This window comes from Malus domestica, chromosome 11, assembly GCF_042453785.1.
Source record: "Malus domestica chromosome 11, GDT2T_hap1".
NCBI lineage: Eukaryota > Viridiplantae > Streptophyta > Magnoliopsida > Rosales > Rosaceae > Malus > Malus domestica.
In genome coordinates this window covers 11599633-11619185 of record NC_091671.1, presented here as the reverse complement: position 1 = coordinate 11619185, position 19553 = coordinate 11599633, and the positions used below count along the sequence as shown (strand labels likewise).

The following is a 19553-nucleotide window of genomic DNA, read 5'->3' as shown; positions in this document are numbered from 1 at the left end:
TGAGGAAAGTTGGTGACGTACCTTATGAAAATGCAAAGACAGGAAAGAAGATGAAACAAATTGGATGTTGGTCACCTCATGATCCAATTAGACAAGAGATAGATTGTGATACTTATGTTTCGAAGAAGGTTGCAAGAAAATGTCATGAGAAAAATATTGTTCTGTCTGAAACGTTTGTGGGTCCCAGGTTTGATAAAGATGACTACGAACGCCTTCAAGACTTCATAAATAGCGATTATTCTGGGTAAGTAATCATTTTTACACCATTGTATATGCATATTATAGGACTGGTAATTGGAGCATTGTAATTAATGTGTTTGTGTTATTGTACCATATATCACAGGATAGCATTATGGTCAGGAAAGACAACTCAAATAATGCAAGAAGATGTAGAGTTTCTAATCACTAACAAGGGAATCACATGGCAGGTAATTAATGGGTCATTTGAAGGTATAAAGATTAGAGACGTAATAATGTATTTAAGTACTTGCATACCATAGATGCGTATGCAGAAGTGCTATGTAGGAGGCTAGCAAGTGATAAGAAATTGAAACATAAGTCATTCTTTATGACTATTCTTGTCTTGGTACGTATTGAAAAGATATTCACATTCGCATGTTTGGCTTAATTATTTTTCATATATTTGCATATTTTTAAACTTTACCTATTGAATGTTTTAACTAGTATGTTATGTCTTTGATATGATCATGTCAAATAGGAATACGACAAGATGAATGACATTATACAATGTGTATTTGTAATGTACCAGGTGTTTGGTACGTTACGTAATGTTACACTAACTCATATTCATAGTTTGATTCATGAAATAATATTAATTAGATCATTCCAGGCATTTGGTAAGTAAAGTTTTTTATTTTTGAAACGTATCCGTCTGGAAAAACGTTATACAATGCGTATTTGTAATGTACCAAGTGTTTGGTACGTTACTTAATGTTACACTGACTCATATTGATAGTTTGATTCACGAAATAATATTTAATTAGATCATTCCAGGCGTTTGGTATGTAAAGTTTTTTATTTATGAAACGTATCCGTCTAGAAAAACATTATACAATGTGTATTTGTAATGTATCAGGTGTTTGGTACGTTACTTAATGTTACACTGACTCACATTGATAGTTTGATTCATGAAATAATATTAAATTAGATCATTCTAGGCGTTTGGTACGTATAGTTTTTTTATTTTTGGAACGTATCTGTCTGGAAAAATGTTATACAATGTGTGTTTGTAATGTACCAGGAGTTTGGTACGTTACTTAATGTTACACTGACTCATATTGATAGTTTGATTCATGAAATAATATTAAATTAGATCATTCCAGGCATTTGGTACGTAAAGTTTTTTTATTTTTGAAACGTATCTGTCTGAAAAAACGTTATACAATGTGTATTTGTAATGTACCAGGTGTTTGGTACGTTACTTAATGTTACACTGACTCATATTGATAGTTTGATTCATGAAATAATAATTAATTAGATCACTCCAGGCATTTGGTACGTAAAATTTTTTATTTTTGAAACGTATATGTCTAGAAAAACATTATACAATGTGTATTTGTAATGTAGCAGGTGTTCGGTACGTTACTTAATGTTACATTGACTCACATTGATAGTTTGATTTATGAAATAATATTAAATTAGATCATTGCAGGCGTTTGGTACGTGTAGTTTTTTTATTTTTGAAATGTATCGATCTGGAAAAACGTTATACAATGTCTGTTTGTAATGTACCAGTAGCTTGGTACGTAACTTAATGTTACACTGACTCATATTGATCGTTTGATTCATGAAATAATATTAAATTAGATCATTTCAGGCGTTTGGTACGTAAAGTTTTTTATTTTTGAAACATAAGAAGCTACCAAAGTGTTGGTGTGTTAATCCAAATGTACCAATTATTTGGTTTGTCTTTTATCATTAGTTAGACGATTAATGATCAATTGGTATTAAACTATCAACTAATAGGTACGTTAATTAGCGTTATATTGACATATTAATGCGATAAGTTTGTCAATTAGTCCACCACCCTTTTTTCTCAAAATCTGCAGGTTTACGTCGAACACTTCTGGAGTGGATGAATAAGCTTAGTTCTTGAATAATTGGACCATTATCTTACGAAACTTTTTCCCAAAGCCAATAGGATATGTTTTCTTAATATTCTTTTGTATGTGGTAAATACAAAATCCATGTGGAGAAGTAGGGAAAACATTTGCCACAGATTGAAGCAATCCTTTGTGCCGGTCCGATATGAATGTAATGGTATGTTCATCTTCAGATAATACGTCAGATAAGTTCATCAAAAACCAAGTTCAGTTAGCCTCATCTTCAGCATCAACCAGAGCAAATGCAAGAGGGAAAAAACCTATACAAATGAAAAATATAACAGAATTAATACAACATGATGTTAATTAACATACAAAAATATATAAACATCTTTACATGCATACCTTGGTTACCATTTTTCCCTGTCGCACCAAGCAAAGTGCCTTTGTACTTTGTTTTCACAAACGTACCATCCAAAAATAGTAAGGGTCTACAATAATTAAACCCTTCAATAGAACCTCTAAAAGCAATAAATAGACGACGAAAGTGGGAGGTGTTTGGATCGCACTCCAACACACAATGGGATCAGGATTACTTTTGCGGATCTGTTCAACACACCAACCTAACTTTTGGTAAGATAAAACGTCATCACCATGAATCATTGTCATCGCCATCTCTTTTCCGTACCATGCATTGTAATAGGAAACATCCAAACCATAATTCTTTTTGAAATCATCAACTATCTGAATTGGTTTAATGTGTGGATTGGACCGAATTTGCTCAACCAGTATGGAACACACAATCTTTGAGATCATCATCCCACTTTCACGTTCTCGAATGCGACCGCTGCATATGTGCTGATTATTTGATGTCCGGATAACAAAATGGCCATTAGCACTGCATATAGATGCATGAACACGCCACATACAACCTTCAATATCTTTCGTAATGCAAGAAGCTATTATCCTTTTATGCTCATTTGCGACATACTCAAATTCAAAACCCATCTCAACAACATACTTGCATAGTTTAAGCCTGAACTCATCCGCTCCATCCTCATAATCCTGACCAACATGACTTATATAGCTTTTCCAAGGATGCGATAAATACATCTTAGCAGTAGGTGTTTTAAATTTCTCCAAAAACTCATTCCCATCGGTGTGCATTACACCTTCAGCCAAAAATGGTTATGTAATACGAATATCTTGACTAGCATTGCCAATTTCATTTGATTCTTTTAAACTCACCAATATATCAACAAAATATGCGTTCTCCTTTGTTACAGATATGTGCAATACACGCACATCCATGTCACATTCCAAAAGACAACATGCGCATCCATTCATAGCATATGTAAAGTTAAATGAACCAACTACCAAACCACTGAACCTTGAGCTAACCTGGTTGCACAACTCAGAAAATGAAGTGTGCTAAAAAATGGGAATAGAAGTAGTAATATCATTATGGGTACATCTCTCAACAATAGCTCCTTCCATGAAGTCCTACCTACAAAAATACATTGGAAAATTGAGCTATGTAAACCTATAAATCGATCAATGCTGAAAAACTAATTGGACCAGGGAATTCCTAGTTAGCCAAGTAGCAGAGAAGAAAAACAAAAAACAACCTATTCTACAACAACTTATTTACACCAAAGAAGATATATTACTGTCCTCTCCATTGTTATTAATTGCTTAATTTTTCTCTCGTTTATTTTGTTAAAAATTGGTGTAAAACAAGCCTTTCATAAGCCTTACACGCCCAAGCAAAATACATGCAGCACCAATGTTTATTGGGGCATTTCATCGAACATGTGTTGGGCAACTTTCAAATCTTCAAAAACTCAACACAACTCCTCAGTGTGCATCTTATAACTTATCAATATAAATGAACTACTAGTATTCAAGCATAGACCAGAAGAAATACAAGCAAACAGAGCATTAAGCAACAAACGCACAACAAAATAATCAATCCCAATCCCCTTTCGAACCCAGACTAAAGTCGATGAAACTGCAACTTTATGATAATTATCTAAAAACCTTCTGTACGTACCACAGACAACAAGGTCGACGTTGTAGAGAATCTCAATAAAACCTTCTAAACGTAACAGCCTCAAGCATCTAAGAATATAGAATACGTCTAATTATCTCACATGATATCAATATAAAATAGCAAAAATAACCATTAATTGAAATGGATAAGTCCATTCAAAATTAAAAAATGAGGATCACAAAATTCAAACATGAAAGAAGAATTCTGGAAACACAATCCAGCGGCACATCCTACAAAAAAGGCCACGTATAGAAATAGGGTTTAGAAATATATCAGGCCAAAAGGATATATATGGAATTTAATAATTAATATTTTAAATTATAAAAAACATGTAATTTAAATAAAGATATAAAAATGCTGACATGACTATAGTTTAGGCATCCTAATCAAATTTCAAAATAGAACCAATGTTTGATCTAAAGAGTACTCGAAAAGTAAGGGGGATTCTAATTTTCCCTTTTTTTTTATGTTGTATAATTTGTATGTTGGTTAAAGTTGTTTCATATTGTTTAATGTTGTTTCACAATTTAATTTAATATTGTATAAAGGCTTAGGAAGTTATAGGAAAAAAAATATAATTTAAAAAAAATATGAAACAAATTTTGTGGAATAGAAGTTATAGGAAAAAATAGAAGTTAAAATAAAATGAAACAAATTTTGTGAAATAGAAGTTATAGGACAAAAATGGAATTTAAAAAAAAATATGAAACAAATTTTGTAAAATAAAAGTTATAGGAAAAAAAATAGAATTAAAAAAAATGAAAAATAGAAGTTATGGGAAAAATTTTGTAAACAAAAAATAATAATAAAACTGTAAAAAAAAAAATCGAATGCAACAGCTAGCTGATTGACGTCAGCTAGCCGTTGCATTTGAATTTTAGCTCAAGCATTCATGTCGGTTATAACCGACATGATTAATCATTTTTCTGCCTAGCCCTAGGTTGGCTGGCTGGTTGCATGCAGCCAACCCTTTAACCATTTTAGATTTCGTGGGGCCCTCTCAGATTCCACGAACCCTCTGGCCTAGCCCTCTGTTGGAGACGGTTTTCAGGCTATTTTCGGCCCTCTGGCCATCTGGACCCTTCGGTTGGAGATGGCTTAAGTGCTTCCCGTAAGAAGCACATATCTGGTGCTTCTTCCAAAAAGCACTTAAAGTGTTTTTGGAACTCAAAATCAATTTAACCAAAAGCGCTTTTAGACATTTTAAAAACATATCCAAACAAGCCCTAAGTCATTATGTAACTTAGCTTAATTCCCCACCTCAATATAATTGTATAAAAAGATGGATAATGCTAGGGAAATCAAAATTTTAAATTAAATTTGCAATGTCACTAATAAGAAACAAACATGTTAATCAACATTTAATCAATAATCCAATCATCTCTAACCATATTATTTGGTTTGTAAATTTGGTTTAAAATTTTGATCTCTCTAATATTAATCTAAAAATATAGATAAATAAACAATTAAAACGCATCCATTTAATGTGAAATTGATTTGTACTGTTATGTCTTACTTTCTGCTGAATTAAAATACTTATAAACAAAAGCTGCACCAAACCAGATTAGTGGGTCCAATAATGCGACCAATTTTTCAGCGTGAACGCCTTACTGTGAAACCTAAAATGTCATGCCGAGCGGAACCTCTCTATTTCTTTGCACTCGCCTTTTTGTTTCTATCCATTGATTGTAAATTAATAGTGAATCAAGGATTGTTTTACAGTTAGCAAAAATCCTCCCCCTCCCCACAAAAAAAAAAATTGTCCTTTTAGATACCGTTTGGTACGTGGAACGGAACGGAATGGAGTGGGACGAGACGTTCCGTCTCACGTTTGATGCACCTAAAACAGGTGGAACAGAATTTTGGGTGAATTTTTGTTCTGCCTCACCTCCTGGAACGACTAGTTCCACATCCATGAAACACAAAATTATAACCTCTCCGTTCCGTCCCATCCTATCCTGTCCCGTTCCATCTGCATACAAAACGATACTTTAGTGCATACATCTTTCTTCCGACAAGTCTTTTCTCTCAAATCTTACAACAATACCGTTTAAATTTCCTTCAATTTTGAGTTGCAAATTCTCATCTTTTCTCCCTTCTTCCCTTCTGCTGTGGTTCACCTGTCGATTCCAATTTACAACAAGTACGGTTTGGCTTTGGCTTTGGCTGCCAATTAAAAGAAAAAACAAGTCCTAAAGTTCAATTGGCTTTTGGAGAAGAGACAACTTTGAGTCTTTGACAAATGAAAAAGGAGCTACAGTTATCCTAGCCGCACGATCTACTTCAACGGCTAGGATTAATGTGTTTGGAGGCTCCGGATAGAAGAGGATCCAGAGGATCCGCGTCCTTAGAACGGTGAGTTTTGTACAGACCATTAGAAGGCCACATATTGGAGTTGCATTGGAGTTCCCATTTCCCCAGCATTTTTCCCATCCATTCTCATCTTTACCACTTTCTCAGGTAATCTTCTTCCCAACTTCTTTTTATTTCCTTACGACCTGTTTGGTTGCCGAGAAACCCGAAAATGAATTAAAGGAATGGAAATAATACAAATAGTAATCTGTATGTTGTTTCTCTTTCTCCTGGAAACTGTTGCGTTCAATGCTTCTGTATTCGCTAGGTATTCAAGCATTTTTCATTATTTTTTATTTTAATTTTTTTAAGCTAGGCGTCTGCTATTTCGTATCGGTTTCGGTACAAATTGCGCATTGTTTACCCCCTTGTGGTGTTTCAGTCAGTTTCCAGAGTAATGTTGGAGAATTTTGTAATTTGTGGATTTTGGATTCTGGGTTAGCTTTATTTTGTATAATCATATAGAAAGGTCTAATTTTATTTAAATCAGCTTTTGCAATCATTTCATGTTTTTTTTTCTTTTTCAAAAAAATTATGTTTGATGATGAAAGGCCTTGGTTTTTTTCGTTTTATATGTTTTCGATCTTTAAAAGTATTTGTCTGATTGAGCTTTTGATGATTTTTTCTTGTGATTTCAGTTTTCAGGCTACAAGTTCATAATTTGTAAGGAGGCACAACCAAATTAAGAAGTGCAGTATTACGAAGCTTGGTGCTTCGATCTTGCGGTAAATCATTCAGTAATATGCTTTCCGTTCGTAGATATTGCTTTAGAAAGGATGTTCTTTCATATAGTTTGAATTCCATCACTAGCACATTGCGGCCTATACACTATTTGATTCAAACCCAAATTGACCCAGTTCCCAAAATCGCTTCAAATGGATATTTTGGTATATATGAGCGGTTTTTGCTGCATAATTTTTACTCGACCAAGCCCCCATCACGATCGTTTAGAAGGAGAGAACGTAAAAGATCGGAATCCAATAGATCAACTCTTGATGAAGTCCAGTTTCAAAGGGCCTTATCCCAGTTGTTGCCTAGATTTACACCTGAAGAGCTTTGCAATGTTATAACTCAGCAAGACAATCCTTTTGTGTGTTTAGAGTTGTTCAATTGGGCATCACAACAGCCGCGGTTCAGACATGATGTTTCTACTTATCACATTACGATAAAGAAACTTGGCATAGCTAAAATGTATCAAGAAATGGATGATGTTGTCAACCAAGTGCTTGCTATTTCTTACATTGGTTCTGAGGCGCTTTACAATTCCATTATCTATTTTTTCACGGAAGCTCGGAAGTTGACTAGAGCTGTCAATATATTTAAACACATGAGGAATAGCAGAAACATGGAGTGTAGGCCTTCAATCAGGACGTACAATATTCTTTTTACGGCCTTTTTGAGTAGAGGATCTAATTCTTACATAAATCACATGTATATGGAGACAAGCAGGTGTCTGTTTCGGCAAATGGTGGATGATGGGATTGAGCCTGATATTTACTCTTTGAATTCTATGATTAAGGGGTACGTACTTTCCCTTCATCTCAATGATGCACTTAGAATATTCCATCAGATGGGCGTGGTCTATAAATGCACACCAAATTCATTTTCCTACGATTATCTCATTCATGGGTTATGTTGCCAAGGCCGAACAAATAATGCTAAGCAGCTGTGCAATGAAATGAAGAGCAAAGGGTTTATGCTGAGTAGTAAATCATACAACTCACTTGTGAATGCTTTGGCTCTTCATGGAGAGGTTGAGGAAGCACTGAAGTATCTGTGGGAGATGATTGAGAATCGAAGATCAGCTGAATTCATTACTTATAAGACAATACTTGATGAAATCTGCAGACAAGGAAGGGTTGGCGAAGCAATGAAATTGTTGAAGGACTTCGAAGAGAAAGACCTTCTGAGTGGGCATGTTTACAGGAAGCTTCTATATGTGCTTGAAGACGACTATGGAGATCCAAATGCCCATGCTCAATTCAGGTAGTGTCATTGATCACCTGCAAGCACATCTCCCGTTTACTTTGATTTCATCTAGCACAAATTTACCGGACTTCAAGTGACTGAGAAGTATTCTTATCTTGGAGGAAAGCTATTAGTTAGCATCTTTTGATGTGAATAGAATCTGATCCAGTGTTTCCTTTTTGTTGTGGCAGATAAACACGTTTTACAAGTTACCCCTCTTATTGTTGAAGTTAAAACAGTGCATCATTACGTTGTGTTCGATGATTACAAAAAATGTTGCCATTTGGTCGAAAATCGTTTCAGGAAACAATAATATATTAACCCACCTCAAACAGTGATGTTAAGAAATCAGCACAGCTCACTCTCCGAGAACTTTCTGTCAAGCATGTATTCACCAGCATCTCTTCCCTTAGAACATGCTCCTGTGGCATCGTGCTTGTCCAAGACAAAGCCCGGAGAACTAGAAGATTCTTTGCTCAATTGGTACAAGAGCACCACCATCCCTCCCTCAGAATCCACAAACTCACTGGTCAGTACCCCCGACATTTGATCTGTGGTTTGTTTCTTTATGTTGCCAGAATTCTCAACTGTTTGAATGAATTAGTTAATAGATAAATAATTAAGAATAATGCGATTGATTGCGGCAGAGAAGGCGAGTGATGATGCCACTAAGAAGGCTGTGAGTGTGGCATAGCTTCTGGTGGAAGCAGTGAACTGTGGGGTGAAAGAATTGTTTGTAAACGAGAAACAAATCGATCTTGAAATTCAGGCATTGACTGCCGCCATTTCCCAATTCGTCAAACGGACTGATCAATGGCTCTCAGTCATGCACTCTATCAACACCGCCATTAAGGTTCATTTAATTTCTAAGGAACAAAATAATAATTAGCTTTTGAGAAATGTGAGCTAGAGTCACAAGACTCGTAACCAAAGCCACGCTTTTTGGCAATAGGTGTGCCGAAAATTCTGAAGTTCTTGAGAGTGGAATGTACTAATAGTTCCGACTCTTTTGTGGGTTTGTGTCGTAGGAAATCGGAGACGTTGAGAACTGGATGAAGATCATGGAATTTGATTCACAAAGCATCAATGCAGCCATCCACAGTATTCACCAAGTTTGATCCCGCAGGTCACAGGTCCCAGAAAGTTGTCCAGATTTGCTTTACAGACATTGTGGATGAACACTTGCGGTTCCAGTTGACTATTTTGTCGGCTGTCGTCTTCTTGAATCTCACTTGTTCGTGATTCCCCTAGCTGTTAATCAGAGGCCCGGTAAATACACGTATGTGAACCTTTTGTCATGTGATTTTACTTGTTTATAATTATGAATTGACTGGATTAGGATACCGAAAAAATTGTAATCCGAACTAGATGCATTCGAATTGAGGGAAAATTTAGAGGAAAAGGGTTTTGAAGAGCCCACATGCGGAAAGAATTTTGTTCTTGGGGGGAGGGGGGCAGAAGTTGGGTAAATAATTGCCGACTTTTTCATTAATTATTTCTCTTGACCTTGATTAATTTTTTTGAAAATTTATCTGTAGTATTCCTGAAATTACAGCCAACCACACTGAGTGGATAAGGCTTTGTTGTTGTTGTTTTGTTTTTCGGAAATTAGTTCTAGAATCCTTCTAGTGAATTATTTAAACAGACTCCTTTGATAGGGATTAGGGACCCTTAAGCCTGCTGGATTCCTTGTTCAATACCAACATAGCAAACTACCCCTAATATTTAAGTTGCTGGAAAAGTCATTTAATTATCTTTTGCAGTGAAAACCCTAATAATTTAGTTCTCTCTCTACAGGGGAATCAAACACCAGCTGAGGGAAAGCCCTAACAATCTTCCATCCGAGATCGTACACGAGATTCTTTCATGGCTGCCAGTTAAGTCCTTACGCCGCTTTGAGTGCGTCTCAAAGCCATGGTGTTCTCTGATCGCTGACCCCAAATTCAGCACAATGCACTTCAACAAGGCAATCAAAGACAGACCGTTTACTCTGCCAAAGACGAAGCTTCATAGTTACTTATGTGGCACATAATGGACTCTACTCCATGCACCTCGACGAGTTTCTCGATCATAATGATACCGATGAACAGAATTTAGTATCAGCCATCGAGCATGAGTATGTTTGTAGCGAAGTGTCAGGTATTTTCGTTTCCTTGTGTTCCTGCAACGACTTGTTATGCATGTTGTGTGACTCAAGGTTATATTTGGTTGACCCCTCCACCAAGGAAACCAAGAAACTGCCAGAAATACCAAAAGAAGAGAATTATTGGAATTCAGTCAAGGTATATGGGGTTGGATTTGATCGTTCCGCTTATGAACACAAGGTGGTTACGGGAATCTACAATAAACACGATCGCTTAACCAACCCCTTCATCGATGATTTCGATGAAGGGGTTGTGTTTAGTGTTTATACGCTGGAAACCGATTCTTGGAGAAAGATTGAGAGATTGTTTCCCTACATTACTAGTCAACAAGGAATTATGCTGAATGGAGATCTCCATTGATTTGGGGAAAGACTCGAAGATCAGTCACAAGTGATTGTTTCCCTCACTCTAACGGGGGGAGGAGAGAGTTCAAGAAATTCCACTCCCACTTGAATGCGATTCTGTTGAAAGTATTAAGAGGAAGATGAAATTGGGAGTCTTCAGACACTAGTTATGCATAACGCATCATTCTTATCCTCGTGGTGGAACATATAATGAGTTTTGGGTCATGACGGAATATGGAGTGGGGAGTCTTGGACTAAAACGAGGGTTTCCATCCCGTATTCAACGTTAAAACATTCCGGTTTCTAGACAGAGTCTCATGATTTGATGGTGTTCGGAGAACAGTTAATCATGTACAATTTTAATGACGAAAGCCATCGGAAAATCAATATTCGTGGAATCGGCAAAGTTGGTCGTGTTTTTACGTGCTTGGAGAGCCTTGTTTCACTTAAACAACGTCAAAGAAGTAATTTGAAGATTGAAGCGTAAAGAAAGATCAATCGTTTTGCTTTTGTTTCATTTTTCTTTTCATGGTTTTGGCTTTCTTTTGAATATGCTAGTCAACATTGAACAAAGGGTTCTAATATCTATAATGTTGATTAATACTTGTTATTGTTCTTGTCAAACTTCTCTCTTAATTGCCAAGTTTAGATTTATATATATATATATATATATATATATATATATATATTTTTTTTTTTTTTTTTTTTTTTTTCTTTTGCTGGTCTTTACTACTATTACGCACTCAAGCACTAATCAGTTTGTGACAGTAACCATTTATTTGGATCTGCTCCACAATATATCTCAATGATTTCATTACTGAAGGGTCATTACTTTATAAATTCATTTCAATCGAAAAGTGAAGGTAATTGGATTCGGTAAGTTTGACAAATTGGGTGGTGTTGGGGTCGAGTAGAGAAGTATAAGAACAGGAAGACGTGCTGAAAGAGGAGACAAAGAGGAAGAGAGAAAAACCACCGAAAAGGATTGGGACAAACCCTAGGACCGAGTTAGGTCGATATCATATAGAAATATTATTCTTAGATTGTTTATGTATATAATGTTTACAATATATGGAATATTACATAACCTTAAGCGGTAGGAATCTAAATTATAATTACAACCAGTTGAACTATAGTATAAAAAAGCATATATTAAAAATAAGAATTCGGAGATGATTGTGATATTTTGACACGTAGATATATCGTCATGAGTAATGATATTCATACTATGTTTTTGTACCACATTTTCAAACCACCTTAGGTGGCATTTGATGTGGACAGCCATATCATTTGAATTAATCAGATTTTTAAATTTAGTTCATTATTTAATAAACTAATAGTTAAGAAAAACTAGTTAATTAAATGATGATTGTGGTATACGAGGAGTTTTTCTCCTTCATTTCCTTGGGTTTTGCAAAATTTTCAAATGATGTGGTTGTCCATATCAAATGCCACCTAAGGTGGTATAAAAATGTGGTACAAAAACATAGTATGAATAACATTACTCATATGACCATGTTCTCCTAAACCCCCATAATTAAAATTATGGCCACCCATCGGTCAATCTTAGTTGGCCACTCATTTAATATGCTACTAGCATTCTGCACATGCGTAACCTTCATGCACATGCTTACGCATGTGCAGAATGCATTTTTTGAATCACGGCGTGCTACGCGACATACACCTTTTAAATGTATTTATATGCGTAAATTGACAAAAAAAGAGTCAAATATTTGAAGTAAATGAATAATCTTAGATCATGCTAAAAGAAACTCTTCATAAACCAATTAAAGTAGCTGAATCCACATAATAAAATCGGTATCTATTGAATTTATATTAAGAATATAGAAAATAAAATTTAATAAACAACTTATTGAATCACATTATTCCTAACCCATTGTGAGGTTAAGCCCACACCCTCCCCCTTAGTGTAGATAATATCTTTTGTTCAAAAAAAAAAAAAAAAACAATCATTTGACAACTAATTTAATCACATTATTATCCGCGTGCAAAAGACCTTTTTTATAACCGGCATTCCATGCCTGTCACATCCCGGCCCGGGATATATATATATATATATATATATATATATATGTTTTTATATGGAATTATGTTTTGCTTGCCATGTCGTAAATAAGTTACATTTTAAATATTGCATTGTTACACTTGTGAATTATGTTGCACACTCTTATATTTAGGCATTTTTATGTTTAAATTTATTCATATTTTCCACATCACTGCACTTTATAGTTTCCTCACCTTCCAGGTGTCGGCCAGCACAGCTCGATTCGGAGTCCTAGCGGACATTCCAGGTCGGGGTATGTCAACACATCTTAAGATGTTTTGAACGTGTTTAAAAATAGAGAAAATAATATTTAATGAACAACTGATTGAATTACATTATTGCTAGCCTATTGTGAGGTACTAATTATTTAAAAAAAATAAAAATGTATAGAAAAAATTAGAGAGCTGCTAAACTCACCCCGTTGTCTTATTTTCCCACCCACGTTATATTTACACCCACTATAAAAAGTTAAAAAATTAAAATGTTATTTTCTCACCCACTATTATTCCTAAAATAACCCTATATATAATTAGAGATAAATTTCTCTTAAAAAAAGAATATAAACAAATATTTTACTCTCTTCTAAACAAATAATATTACTCTCTTCAATTTTCGTCAAGCTCCACAATCTCTCTAGTTATAACAGTAGACCCTACAATAAGTTTGAATTGTTGTATACGATCAATGTACGGAGGTTCACAATATCTTTCCCAATTTGTCGCTATAGGAGGAATTGGATGACCTGATTTCAAAAACACCTGCATAAAAGTACAACTTAATTAAACTAGACTACAAGAAAATTATAACTTAAAGTAAATGCATTCAATCCTTATAAGATCATTTGCAAAAAATTGCTAAACATAGCGTGAGAGTTATCACACTCAAACTTTTCTTTTTTATTTTATATATATAAAAAAAGTAATGCAAAAGGGGGTATCCAAGGTTTTTATTAGTCATTTTACAAATGGACAATTTGTAATTAAAAAATTCATAAAAAGGTGGGTGGGAAGATAAGACATCGGGGTGGGAATAACACCTCTCAAAAATTAATTATTAAAAAAACACTGTCAATTTGTCAAAAATACCCCTGCCACATTTGTTGCATTATTTTGAGTTGCTTTTGAAGTTTTTTGTTTGAGGGGTATTTTTGTCTAATTATGTTTGGTTAAGCTTGTGACACCAAAAAACATTATTCATTGGGCCCTTGGCTTTATATATAAAGATGAGGGGATTCAAATTTGGCATATTTATCACAAATTGCAAAGAGTCTCTTACTTTTAAATGCTTTTTAAATTCTTCTACCAGCATCTAAAATTCCGCTGTAGCACAAAAAATTGGTTTGAGCATTGTTTCACAACAACCGGGTTCGAATCCCGGCAGCGGAAATTATTTTTGTTATTTATTTCTATAACTAAATTTTTATTTATTTAAAGGAACTTGTTATTGGTATTCCAAAAATCTCATTTTATACTTCAAACCTTCTATAATTAGTAAAAAAATTATACTTGTGAGGTGTGTAGAATGAGACTTTTGAAAAAAGGCTATATTCTCATTTTACACTTCAAACCTTCTATAATTAGCAAGCATGATCTCACAGGTCACAGTTCACAGGTTGTCCAGATTTGCTTTACAGACACTGTGGATGAACACTTGGGGTTCTGGTTGATTATTTTGTCGGCTGTCTTGTTGAATCTCACATGTTCGTGATTCCCCTAGCTGTTAATCAGAGGCCCGGTAAATACACGTATGTGAACCTTTTGTCACGTGATTTTACTTGTTTATAATTATGAAGTCACTGGATTAGCATACCCAAATAATTGTACTCTGAACTAGATGTAATCGAATTGAGCAAAAATTGAGGAAAAGGATTTGAAGAGCCCACATGCGGAAAGAATTTTGTTCTGAGGGGAGGAGGGGGCAGAAGTTGGGTATGTAATTGATGATTTTTTCTTTTCTCATCTCTTGACCTTGATTAATTTCATTGAAAACTTATCTGTAGTATTTCGGAAATTACAGTCGACCCACTTAGTTGGATAAGGCTTTGTTGTTTTGTATTTCGGAAATTAATTCTAGAATCCTTCAGTCAGACTCCTTAATTACCTTTGATAGGGATAGGGCCCTTAACCCTGCTGGATTCCTTGTTCAATGCCAACATTGCAGGTCCTAAAACACGGCTAGGACTAGAATAACAAGCAAACTACCCCTAATATATAAGTTGCTGGAAAAGTCAGTTAATTATCTTTTGCATTGTAACCCCTAATAATTTAGTTCTCTCTGCAGGAGAATGAAACCCCAGCTGGGGGAAAGCCCTAGCCACCTTCCGTCCGAGCTCATACACGAGATTCTTTCATGGTTGCCAGTTAAGTCCTTGCGCCGCTTTGAGTGCGTCTCAAAGCCATGGCGTTCTCTAATCGCCAACCCCAAATTCATCACAATGCACTTCAACAAGGCAATCAAAGACAAAGACACTCTGCCAAAGACGAAGCGTCATAGTTACTGATGTGGCACAGGTATCAGCCATCGAGCACGAGTATGTAGCGAAGTGTCGGGTTTTTTCGTTTCCTTCTTGTGTTCCTGCAACGACTTGTTATGCATGTTGTGTGACTCAAGTTTATATTTGGTTGACCCCTCCACCAAGGAAACCAAGAAACTGCCGAAATACCAAGAGAAGAGAATTATCGGAATTCAGTCAAGGTATACGGGGTTGGATTTGATCGTTCCACTAATGAACACAAGGTGGTTACGGGAATCTACAATAAACACGATTGCTTAACCAACCCCTTCATCGATGATTTCAATGAAGGGGTTGTGTTTAGTGTTTATACGCTGTAAACCGATTCTTGGAGAAAGATTGAGAGATTGTTTCCCTACATTACAAGTCAACAGGGGATTTTGTTGAATGGAGATCTCCATTGTTTCGGGGAAAGACTCGAAGATCAGTCACAAGCGATTGTTTCCCTCGCTCTAACGAGGAAGGAGAGGGTTCGAGAAATTTCACTCCCACTTGAATGCGATTCTGTTGAAAGTATTAAGAGGTAGATGAAATTGGGAGTCTTCAGACACTGTTTATGCATAACGCATCATTCTTATCCTCGTGGTGGAACATATAACGAGTTTTGGGTCATGACGGAATATGGAGTGAGGGAGTCTTGGACTAAAACGAGGGTTTCCATCCTGTATTCGACATTAAAACATTCCGGTTTCTGGACAGAGTCTCATGATTTGATGGTGTTCGGAGAACAGTTAATCATGTACAATTTTAATGACGAAAGCCATTGGAAAATCAACATTCGTGGAATCGGCAAAGTTGGTTGTGTTTTTACGTGCTTGGAGAGCCTTGTTTCACTTAAACAGCGTCAAAGAAGTAATTTGAAGATTGAAGCGTAAAGACAGATCAATCGTTTTGCTTTTGTTTCATTTTTCTTTTCATGGTTTTGGCTTTCTTTTGAATATGCTATAGTCAACATTGAACAAAGGGTTCTAATATCTATAATGTTGATTAATACTTGTTATTGTTCTTGTCAAACTTCTCTCTTAATTGCCAAGTTTAGATTTATATATATATATATATATATATATATATATATATATTTTTTTTTTTTTTCTTTTGCTGGTCTTTACTACTATTACGCACTCAAGCACTAATCAGTTTGTGACGGTAACCATTTATTTGGATCCGCTCCACAATATATCTCAATGAATATATGTTTTAGATCATTACTGAAAGGTCATTACTTTATAAATTCATTCAAATCGAAAAGTGAAGGTAATTGGATTCGGTAAGTTTGACAAATTGGGTGGTGTTGGGGTCGAGTAGAAAAGTATAAGAAGAGGCAGACGTGCTGAAAGAGGAGACAAAGAGGGAGAGAGAAAAACCACTGAAAAGGATTGGGACAAACCCTAGGACCTAGTTAGGCCGAGATCATATAGAAATATTATTCTTTGATTGTTTATGTGTATAATGCTTACAATATATAGAATATTACATAACCTTAAGCGGTAGGAATCTAAATTATAATTACAACCAGTTGAACTATAGTATAAAAAAGCATATATTAAAAATAAGAATTCGGAGATGATTGTGATATTTTGACACGTAGATATATCGCCATGAGTAATGCTATTCATACCATGTTTTTGTACCATATTTTCATACCACCTTATAAGGCATTTGATGTGGACAACCATATCATTTGAATTAATCAGATTTTTAAATTTAGTTCATTATTTAATAAACTAATAGTTAAGAAAAACTAGTTAATTAAATGATGATTGTGGTATACGAGGAGTTTTTCTCCTTCATTTCCTTGGGTTTTGCAAAATTTTGAAATGATGTGGTTGTCCACATCAAATGCCACCTAATGTGGTATAGAAATGTGGTACAAAAACATGATATGAATAACATTACTCATATGACCATGTTCTCCTAAACCCACATAATTAAAATTATGGCCACCCATCGGTCAATCTTAGTTGACCACTCACTTAATATGCTACTAGCCTTCATGCATGCGCTTACGTGTGTGCATAATGCATTTTTTGAATCACGACGTGCTACGCGTCATACACGTTTTAAATGTATTTATATGCATAAATTGACAAAAAAAAAAGGTCAAATATTTGAAGTAAATGAATAAGCTTAGATCATGCTAGAAGAAACTCTTCATAAACCAATTAAAGTAGCTAAATCCACATAATAAAATCGGTATCTATTGAGTTTATATTAAGAATATAGAAAATAAAATTTAATAAACAACTTATTGAATCACATTATTCCTAACCCATTGTGAGGTTAAGCCCACACCCTCCCCTTAGTGTAGATAATATCTTTTGTTCAAAAAAAAAAAAAATCATTTGACAACTAATTTAATCACATTATTATCCGCGTATGAAAGACATTTTTTATAACTGGCATTTCACGCCTGTCACATCCCGGCCCGGGATATATATATATATATATATATATATATATATATATATATTACATTTTAAATAGGGAACTTTAACGAAAAGCACCCGGTACTGTTCACTTTAACGAAAAACCACATTTTTACACTAAAAAGTCAATCCTGGTACTATTCACTTTACCCTTTATTTTGTCCTTATCATTAAAACTCAAAGTTTTCAAGCCCTTTTCATTAGTTTTCCTTTTTAAATATTGCATTGTTACACTTGTGAATTGTGTTGCATACTCTTATATTTAGGCACTTTTATGTTTAAATTTATTCATATTTTCCACATAACTATATTTTATGGCTTCGTCACCTTCCAAGTATCGGCCAGCACAGCTCGATTCGGAGTCCTAGCGGACATCCCAGGTCGAGGTATGTCAACACATCTTAAGATGTTTTGAACGTGTTTATAAATAGAGAAAATAATATTTAATGAACAACTGATTGAATCATATTATTGCTAGCCTATTGTGAGGTACTAATTATTTAAAAAAAATAAAAATGTATAGAAAAAATTAGAGAGCTGCTAAACTCACACCGTTGTCTTATTTTCCCACCCACGTTATATTTACACCCACTATAAAAAGTTAAAAAATTAAAATGTTATTTTCTCACCCACTGTTATTCCTAAAATAACCCTATATATAATTAGAGATAAATTTCTCTTAAAAAAAGAATATAAACAAATATTTTACTCTCTTCTAAACAAATAATATTACTCTCTTCAATTTTCGCCAAGCTCCACGATCTCTCTAGTTATAACAGTAGACCCTACAATAAGTTTGAATTGTTGTATACGATCAATGTACGGAGTAGCCCATTCTAAACACCATCGTTCACAATATCTTTCCCAATTTGTCGCTATAGGAGGAATTGGATGACCTGATTTCAAGAACACCTGCATAAAAGTACAACTTAATTAAACTAGACTACAAGAAAATTATAACTTAAAATAAATGCATTCAATCCTTATAAGATCTTCTGTAAAAAATTTATAAACATAGCGTGAGAGTTATCACACTTAAACTTTTCTTTTTTATTTTATATATAAAAAAAAAGTAATGCAAAAGGGGGTATCTAAGGTTTTTATTAGTCATTTTACAAATGGACAAATTTGTAATTAAAAAATTCATAAAAAGGTGGGTGGGAAGATAAGACATCGGGGTGGGAATAACACATCTCAAAAACTAATTATTAAAAAAACACTGTCAATTTGACAAAAATACCCTTGCCACATTTGTTGCATTATTTTGAGTTGCTTTTGAAGTTTTTTGTTTGAGGGGTATTTTTGTCTAATTATGTTTGGTTAAGCTTGTGACACCAAAAAACATTATTCATTGGGCCCTTGGCTTTATATATAAAGATGAGGGGATTCAAATTTGGCATATTTATCACAAATTGCAAAGAGTCTCTTACTTTTAAATACTTTTTAAATTCTTCTACCAGCATCTAAAATTCCGCTGTAGCACAAAAAATTGGTTTGAGCATTGTTTCACAACAACCGGGTTCGAATCCCGGCAGCGGAAATTGTTTTTGTTATTTATTTCTATAACTAAATTTTTTATTTATTTAAAGGAAATTGTTATTGGCATTTCAAAAATATCATTTTATC

At 34.5% G+C, this 19553-nt stretch overlaps 1 protein-coding gene and 1 long non-coding RNA gene across 8 annotated transcripts; one reads left to right on the top strand and one right to left on the bottom strand.

Annotated features, from left to right (window-relative positions):
- Positions 1 to 2092: 2092 nt before the first annotated feature.
- On the bottom strand, positions 2093 to 4351 carry LOC114819525 (uncharacterized). Of its 2 annotated transcripts, XR_011573285.1 has the most exons (3): positions 4117 to 4351; positions 2469 to 3570; positions 2093 to 2383 (listed from the first exon to the last, which is right to left on the bottom strand). It is a non-coding gene; the product is annotated as an uncharacterized lncRNA (long non-coding RNA). The 2 variants fall into 2 exon arrangements; XR_011573284.1 differs by having other exon boundaries at positions 2469 to 4351.
- Positions 4352 to 6500: 2149 nt separating this feature from the next.
- On the top strand, positions 6501 to 12108 carry LOC103403969 (pentatricopeptide repeat-containing protein At2g27800, mitochondrial-like). 6 transcript variants are annotated; one of them, XM_029088504.2, is made up of 7 exons: positions 6501 to 6576; positions 7107 to 8454; positions 8628 to 8965; positions 9089 to 9289; positions 9465 to 9715; positions 10234 to 10902; positions 11937 to 12108. In XM_029088504.2, exons 2-3 carry the CDS (start codon positions 7211 to 7213, stop codon positions 8629 to 8631), a joined length of 1248 nt encoding a protein of 415 aa, XP_028944337.1. In that variant the 5' UTR covers positions 6501 to 6576; positions 7107 to 7210; the 3' UTR covers positions 8632 to 8965; positions 9089 to 9289; positions 9465 to 9715; positions 10234 to 10902; positions 11937 to 12108. The 6 variants fall into 6 exon arrangements, with proteins under 6 accessions (XP_028944337.1, XP_070664095.1, XP_008341039.2 ...); XM_070807994.1 differs by lacking the exon at positions 9089 to 9289 and having other exon boundaries at positions 6505 to 6576; positions 9465 to 9705; XM_008342817.4 differs by lacking the exon at positions 11937 to 12108 and having other exon boundaries at positions 6505 to 6576; positions 9084 to 9289; positions 10234 to 11548.
- The last annotated feature ends 7445 nt before the right edge of the window (positions 12109 to 19553 follow it).

Excerpts from the sequence above, each read along its gene's own strand:
- LOC103403969 (XM_029088504.2), top strand. The coding sequence starts at position 7,211 with ATGCTTTCCGTTCGTAGATATTGCTTTAGAAAGGATGTTCTTTCATAT.